This window comes from Condylura cristata, unplaced genomic scaffold, assembly GCF_000260355.1.
Source record: "Condylura cristata isolate star-nosed mole 26May11 unplaced genomic scaffold, ConCri1.0 scaffold00029, whole genome shotgun sequence".
Taxonomy (NCBI): Eukaryota; Metazoa; Chordata; class Mammalia; order Eulipotyphla; family Talpidae; genus Condylura; species Condylura cristata.
Window position 1 is genome coordinate 26,897,592 of NW_004567130.1, and position 8,180 is coordinate 26,905,771.

The window sequence follows — 8,180 nt, forward strand, 5'->3', positions numbered from 1 at the left end:
GGACCTATTAGGTCTTTGTTTTTGTCTCGCCTGCCACAGTGCAGGGCTCAGTCAGAGCTAATAAAATGGGTGGTCAGAGGAGCGGGAGGGTCAGGGGAGTGGAGACTGGAAAGTCTGAGTGTGTGAGAGAGAGAGAGCCCAAGAGAGCGGATTCTAGGCAGAGGGGACAGAACGTGCACCAGCACTGAGGCTGATGGGGACTCGGGGTGCCAGGAGTCAGCAGCGGGGTTACTCGAGCATCACAGTCCTCTGCAAGGCTTGTTAGAGAGGATTGCTGGGCCCACCCGAGCCTCTGATTCACTGAGTCTAGAGTGAGGCCAGGAAGCCGTGTTTCTAGCACGTTCCCCAGTGATGCTGAGCGGGGCCTGGTGGCACCCGGAGAGCCGCTGGCCCAGGACGCTGGACATCAGTCAAGAAGGGCGGTGCGGTTTGAGGTCTTGCCTGGGGCAGAGGCTTCACGGGGGGGGGGGGTTGGGGAGCAGGATGGGGTCAGATTGGTGCTTAGATCAGCCCCACGTGGTGGAGCACAGGTTGCGGAAGGCACACAGGGGACTGAGGTTACTCCGGCTGTCCAGGAGGGAGATGCTGGTCCTTGGCTGGCGTCAGAATGGAGGGAAGTAGTGGATTCCGGAAGGGCTAGGGAGGTGGGTGTGATGGGGAGGGCCACTGATGCCCAGGAGAGTGGGGGATCAAGGAAGGCCCCCAAGGCCCAGTTTTCTGTTTGGAGCCATTTAGTGGGTGGCAGGGCGATTTCCTAGAAGCAGGAGCTAGTCTGCTGGGCCCGGGAGTGGAGAGCAGCCAGGACAGCGCATGAGCTTGAGGTGCCCGTGAAGACTCCCACGCAGGAGCCATCTAGACAGTTAGATCTGGAGCCAGGAGCCAGCTCCTGGGAGGAGGCGGCAGGACACAGAAAGGACTAGGCCAGATTCTCCAGCTGAAGCGCACCGGACTGCGTGGGAGGGTGGGTCCTCTCTCTGGGTCTGGGCGCGCTCTGAAATGCTTCTGAATTGCACATGCATGGGCGTCTTCTGGGGGGCCCCAACAGCCACCGGCAGACGCCGAAGCTCCTTGGCTCAAAGCGGCCGAGACTCGCCGCTGCTCCTGGGGTCCCCATTGCTGTCTGTGCTTCCAGGCGCCTGGTGGACCGTCTGGAGAACATGAGGAAGAACGTGGCTGGGGACGGCGTGAACCGCTGCATTCTGTGTGGAGAGCAGCTAGGGGTGCTGGGCTCCACCTGTGTCGTGTGTGAGGACTGTAAGAAGGTACCGCTGCGCCCCCCGCTCCCCACAGGCAGCCAGGCCGGGTCTCGGGCGGCAGCCAGGGGCCCTGGGGCTCTGGGTGGGCCTTGGATGCCGGAGGGTCGGAGGGTCGTGGCCAGCGCCTGCTGGGCTGCCCCCATGCCCAGCTGTTTTCCAAGGCAACTCTGGCCCTGGCTCCTCTCTCAAGGTTCCCTGAGCGTCGGACCCGGCTCCATCCAGGATGCACTTGGGAGCCTGAGGCGGGACGTGGCTGTGGCGCAGCCGCTCGCCTGCCGGTGCCTGGGCCAGGCGTTCAGGCTAGGGGGGCGCGTGCCCCGGAGGCCCAGCCCAGCATTGCCTCACGCAGGCTCCGCACGGGCTTCAGAGACGCTCTGCAGCCAACGGCAGCCTTCTGGGCTCTCGGGGCTCTCACTCTCCAGGGGTGTCCCCCGCGCTCTTTGCCCTCCACCCTCTCCTCAAGCCGTCTGCACCTGGAAGTTCCAGGGTGCAAATACAGCTGTTCTGGAGAGAATTAAGGGGAACAACCAGCTGGAGACATCTGTGGTGTCTCCTGGCATTTCCTGCCGAGGGCTCCAGGTAGCACTTAGAGTGGAATATTGGGGAAATTTGATCTACTCCAAAGACATTTATCTGCTGCAGTCAACCAATGGGGACAATATTGGGACCTATTAGGTCTTTGTTTTTGTCTCGCCTGCCAGGAAATTCAGCCAAAGGTACAGTGTTCTATCCCAGTCCTGACATTAATTCAGATGCTCCCTTTTCCTCGAGCAGTTGAATGTGTGGTCCTAGGCTGGGTGGCCTGAGATTCATTTGGGAACAAAGGCGAAATATATTGATGGATAAAATGCCTATGTGACTTTTTCTTTTAAAAAAAATCACGTCAATCATGTCAGTCTGGCTGAAAACTCAGACCCCACAGAGCCTCCTGGAGAATCCCGTTCCCCAGTGTTGGGAATGACTCGGGTCTTGGTATTGAAATCAGAGCTCAAGTGGGGACGTTATTCTAACGGGCCTTGGCCGTGCAGGGAGGTGAGAGAAGAGCCAGCTCTTCACAGGCAGAAGGGCTCTCGCCGCCCCCCGGCCACTCCCACACCACGGGCAGCCCGGAGCCTGGCCGGTCTGAGTGTGCTCTGGGCTGTGCTTTGTCCTCAGAATGTCTGCGCCAGGTGTGGCGTGGAGACCTCCAACAAGCGCCCACATTCCGTGTGGCTCTGCAAGATCTGCATCGAGCAGCGGGAGGTGAGTCACTGTCCCGTGTGGCTTCCAGAGCGCCTCCCTTGTAGTCAGCTCCGCTTTCCTCTCCAGAACCACAGACATGGGGTAGTGAGGGCTGGGACATGTGGCCAGGCCTGTGTCTTGAGGAGCTGGTAGGAAAGGAACCAGCTTGCCAGAGAACATGGTGGGGTATCTCCTGAGTGTTCGAATGAGTCTCTCATCTCTGTTTCTGTGATTTTCATTTTCCTGGAAGCAGGGAGCACGCCTCAGTTAGAAAAGGGAATACTTGGTGCTCAGTCCGCTCTGTGACTGTTGAGCTTACACCCATTCCTAACCTTTCCGACATCCAAATTTCTTCATCAAAAGAGTGGGGATACACGGGCGCTCTCTACTGAGCCTGTGTGACTCAATTGGGAGCTGTGAAAAGCTGCGTACTGGTAAGAAGTCGGGGCGCTGAGGACACTCGTCAGGGCAGGAGCAGCTGTGATCGCTGCTTAGGGAGGCTTCACCCTGTGCTTCTCCTCCTCCAGGTGTGGAAGCGCTCTGGAGCATGGTTCTTCAAGGGCTTCCCCAAACAGGTCCTCCCACAGCCTATGCCTATAAAGAAGGCCAAACCCCAGCAGCCTGTCGGCCAGCCTGCTGCCCCCGAGCACACAGCCCGGGCTCCGACACAAGGTAGGGCAGAGTGGCTCCTTTCAGGACCGCAGACAGATCTTAGCTGAGGGTCTACCTAGAAGAGGTCCTGGCCCCCCAGGTCTCTTCTACTAGCTGGTGGACACACAACCTGTGGGCTTACGTCTGGGACTCCTTCATCCCCGTCACTGCTCACCCTGAACTTCATCAGGAGGGTTGTAAGGGAAACCTTCGGCAAGGGCAGGCTGCCAAAAGGCCTTGTCATCTCAGATAGAATATTTAGAGGTACCACAGGGGTGGAGATTAAAATTAGGAATTGAGAGACACCCACCACCAAACCACACCCTGGAACCTGAGGGGAATTTGATCCTTCCTGGTCCCTAAAGACATCCAACAGATCCTTTCTCTCCGACAAGCACAAGCAACTTCTCCTTGCAGAAAGTGGCCACATTCTCAGCACACCCTGACTTCCCAGGGAACTCTGGATCCACCACTAGAGACCCTTCTTCCTGGTTAAGCGTTGTTCTCTTTAAGCTAAGAAATCTGTACAGAATAATATCAAGTCTAAGACCTCTGAAGCCCAGTGCACCTGAATTTGAATTCTAGCTCTGGCTCTGTGAGTTTGAACAAGTGGCCTTTCCTCTCTGAGATTCTTTTCTCATTTCAAAGTGGGGTTAGTGATTCTCCAGGTTGCTTTGAAGAATAAATGAGACACTATATGCGAAGTGCTTCACAGAGTGTAGTGAAGTTCAGACACATTGGTTAACATTACATAGCATCAGTCCCCTCCACAATGATATACATAAATGTCATAATTAGCTTTTCAGGTCAACTTTGATGATATGGTTGATGTTATCTCATTAGAAGGAAGTAACATCACCAACACTGCATAGTGACACCTAAAAACTGTTGGTAATAACATCCAGTAGTGAGGAATGTGTGGATGTATGTGCTTTACAAACTATCACTTCCAAGCTTTTGGACAGTAATGGGGGGGTGAGTTAAAATTTGAAGTATAAATATATTTGATCCAGCAAATCTTTTGGGAATACATCTAACAGCAATAAATGTATCAGTATAAACAGATAAGTGAATCAGTATATTTTTTGCCTCATTAACTATGGCAGCAAAAACACTGGAAAAATCTAAATGTTCATTGACAAGTAAATTGGTGAGTGGGTTACAATATACCCACAGCGTGGTATGTTGAGCATCTGTGAAGTGGAAATAATGTAAGAACATACTACGTAGAGTTACAGTTTCGGCCACAGTATGTGCTTTCGACATTCTTCTGACAAACATTCACTGAACACTTCCAGTGAGAGGTGAGTGGAACAGACAGATTCTTTGCCCATGTGTATCTAAAATCCCAGTGGGGGAAGCAGATGCTTGACAAACAGCAGGTGTAAATATCAGTACATTATATCGTTGGGTAGCACCAAGGGCTAGGGAGGGAAATGCAGCAGGTAAAGGTGACGGGTGTCACAGGAGGCTCCATTTGGCCGAGAGAAGGCAGTGGGAGAGGTGGCACTGCAGAGACCCAGCGACGTGACAGGACAACCAGGAGCCTAAGGAACCATCCAGGGCCAGTGGCTTAGAGGTGGAGCCTGCCCGAGTCCTGGGGGAAATCGGATCAAGTGAACAAAGTGCCTTCTGGAATGCGACACAGCCAGTGCTCCTGGTTGGTTCTTTCTAAATGTGAGCCTCTGTGCTTGTGTCTGCGAGGGAAAAATAGGAAACTGCGAACAGAGGCTACATCCAAGGGGGGGTCGGGAAGAGACTGATTTTTAAAAAATTCTCTTGGGAGGGGCGGGTGGTGAGTGAGCTCTCCACACACCCTAAAGCAAGTACTCTCCGCCCTCTTCTCTCTCCAGGCAACACTGAGGACAGGAGGGGCCTGGGTCAGAAGGCAGGTGAGCTGTGCTGATTCTCTTTGGCCCTTGGGGATGGACCCGTCTTTCCACGCCCTCCCGCCACTGCCCTTTCTCCCTGCTGTGTGCTCCCCTTCCAGGCCCGGACCCAGCCTCTGCTCCTGGACGGGGCAGCCACGGGCCTCCTGTGCGCAGGGCCTCTGAGACGCGAATGAGCTCATCCAGCCGGGGCCCAGAGAGCTGGGACCAAGGCCACAGTGGGGGTGCTGCAGGAGACACCAGCCGGAGCCCCGCAGGTGAGAGAGTGGGGGAACGCAGCCATTGTCCCGGAGGAGAAGGGCGAGAACAAGGATGGTGCTTCCTTCACGTCTCCATCCAGCGCTGATTGAGCACCTACTGGGTGCCATGTGCGTCCTCAGTGCTGGGGACAGGGTCCAGAAGCTGCTCTGAGTCTGCCAGGATTCCCGTTACAGCCTCTTCTTGCTCAAATGCCAACTGTAAGGAAAATGTGATTGCCCTCCTTTCCCGAGAAACCTCCGGAGGACACGCCCCTGGCTCTGAGCCAAGAGCTTTCTTCCTTTGGCAAGTGGCCGCTGCCGTCGTGAGGCAGGACCGAGTCAGCGTGGCCAGGCGGCGCCCACAGGCGCCCTCACTCCAGCAGGGCCAGCGCTTGCAGGCCTCAGTCTGTTTGGCAAGTGTGTCCACTGGCTGGAGCCTTGGCTCGGGACTTCAAGAGAAGCGCCTGCTAGCTGGGCAGAGCCGTCCTATAACCCTGTGCGGCAGCTCAGAGCAGCTTCACGTCTTACTGTGCGGAGGGCACGAGACTGGCTCTGACATTAGAGGGGGAGGACTCAGGACCCGTGTGGGCCTCTGGCCTCTGGGCACAGACTCTGGTCAGTCTGGAGGTGGTGCTGTTCTCAGTTCAGATTCTGAAGGCATTGACTGTGTCTGCTGACCCGTAGTAAGCTTCTTCATGCTTCCACGGTGTGCAGGCGTGTGCACGCACACGACATGCGTGTATGTGGGTGAGTATACATGTCTAGACATGCTGTGCGGATACATGTGTGCATGCATGTTTGTGTCACATGAAAGACTGTCTCCCTTCCTTTCCCCTGCAGGCTTGAGACGGGCCGACTCAGCCCAGGCCCCCCGGCCTGCCCCCCCCTCCGTGCGGAGCCCGGTGCCCGCGCAGCCAGGTAATCTGCCTTTACCCGCCCGCTGACCCTCACTCAGCAGCGACCCCAGTGCCTCCCACCTGGCGGGCAGAGCCCCCCGGGCTTTCTCACAGCTGCGGCCACATGAAGCCCAAGCACTTCTAAGACCCTTAGAATGGTGATCCTTCCCCTGGCGAGCCAGGCCGGGCACTGTGGGGAGAGGCGCGGGGAGGCGCCTTCTCCTCCCCCCGGAGTGACTGCTCGACGGCTCCTTCCCCAGCATCTCCACCTTCAGCCCCCGTCACCGCACTAGACAGCTTTTCCCACAGGCTCCACACCCACCTCCTGATTGCTTAATACTTTTCTTCGAATGGACTCATATAGAAGCTCACGTGAGGAACGTCACTGTCACCGGGTCTCTTAGGGAAATTTCGAGAACATCAGACTATAATAGAAATGTGCAAATTCCCAGAAGAGCATGTGAGATTCGGGGGGAAACAGTGAGCAAAGAGAACAGTGATAAGGGACAATCTCAACAGATTAGGAGTGCCTAAGACAATGGAAATAGTGCCTGATCGGTGCCACGGGAAATTAGTGGTTCAGGGGAAGCGTGGGACGGGGCATGAGCCAGACGCCAGCATCCGCCCCAGGAGGGCAGAGCGCGTCAGCTTGCTGCCGCGCCGTAGCAGATGCCACAGCGTGGGGCTTAGCGGGCACGGAGGCTACTGCCCACAGGCGCAGATGCTGAGGGGCCGACTCGGGCGGGCAGCGCTGCTCCTCGCTGAGGGCCCCGGCGCGGGGTGGTCCCCCGCGCAGGCTGCCCCCTCTGGCTCTTTCCGCGCCGAATGTCCATAAGGACAGGGCCTGTTGGGTTGGGCCCACCCTCACGGCCTCCTCGGACCGTCTGCGATCATCTCCAAAGCCCCTTTGCAGATACGGCCACAGGTCCCGGGGTTGGGCTTTCCCATCTGTCGGGGGACACAGCCTGTCCTGGAGCAGAGGGGAATTAGCAATCAACGTGATGAACGGGAACTGGGGGGCCTGCCGCTCCCCCCCCACGCACTGTGGCCCCGTTCCCAGTGCTCTGTCCACTCAAGGGGCCGAGCCACGGCCCGTCCTATCCGGGGACGGGAGAAACTCCCAGGAGGGGATGCTGAGGACAAAGCAGCACTGAGTGAGACTCTCCGCGATGGAGCCCGGTGTTGAGGGGCGCTGCTGACTCAGCCCTGGACCTATCCATGCGCGCCCCAGCGGGCCCCCCCACCCCTGGCTCCGCCAACGCCCCCGGGGGGCCCCTTGTCCAGACAGCGACGCCCGGGGCACTCCGGGCCCTCCCTTGCACCCGCTCCGAGCTCTGCCTGCCCCTTTGCCCGGCCGCCTCCTAGCGGCAGCGAGACAGGACAGCCCAGAGGCCCGGCTCGGCCTCTGCTGGCCTCGGAGTCCCCAGCTGGGCCCTCCTCTGCCCCCGAGGCCCCAGGCCTGTGTCCAGCCCGGGGAGAAGCCTGGCCTGAGGGGGACCTGCGTCCTCTGCTGCAGGCCTCTCTCTTGGCTCCTCTCGGGGCCTCCAGCCCGGCCCAGGCGGGCGCTTCCCAGACCAGAGACCAGGCAGGTGTTGGCTTCCTCCCCTGGCTGCCCAGGGGCCACCTCTCCCCTGTCTCCCTGAGACAGCAGGGGGCTGCCCGATGTTGCCTGTCTGCACCCTAACTCCAGCCAGCTCGCTCTGAGCCTCTGCAAACCCCAAATCTCTGAGCAGGGGATAGACACACAGACAGCGGCGACACGCATGGCGACGGAGAGCGTAAGCGGCCTGGCACAAATCGCTGCTGCCGGCCCTAAGCCTAGCTGCAACCAGGCCAGTCCCTGAGCTCCTGTGAGCCTCAGTTTACTCATCTCTAAAGCAGGAGTAGTCGGAAGACCGACTCTCCAGACGGCTAGATGCGACAAACTGCTCCGCAGAAAGCCTCAGGGCATGGCCAGGTTTTCTTTTAAAGATGCATTGATCTGTGCACGTGCACATGGGTCCAGAGTCCAGGGCGAGACAGATGGAC

The 8,180-nt window shown here is 57.8% G+C and overlaps 1 protein-coding gene across 1 annotated transcript in view; it reads left to right on the top strand.

Annotated features, from left to right (window-relative positions):
• Nucleotides 1-8,180, top strand: part of RPH3A (rabphilin 3A) — a 77,261-nt gene that overhangs the window by 50,773 nt on the left and 18,308 nt on the right. The window contains exons 6-11 of the mRNA XM_012730890.1: nucleotides 1,133-1,262; nucleotides 2,412-2,498; nucleotides 3,005-3,149; nucleotides 4,982-5,020; nucleotides 5,119-5,274; nucleotides 6,097-6,174. Coding sequence (XP_012586344.1) covers nucleotides 1,133-1,262; nucleotides 2,412-2,498; nucleotides 3,005-3,149; nucleotides 4,982-5,020; nucleotides 5,119-5,274; nucleotides 6,097-6,174 — 635 coding nt within the window. The remainder of the gene's footprint in view (nucleotides 1-1,132; nucleotides 1,263-2,411; nucleotides 2,499-3,004; nucleotides 3,150-4,981; nucleotides 5,021-5,118; nucleotides 5,275-6,096; nucleotides 6,175-8,180) is intronic.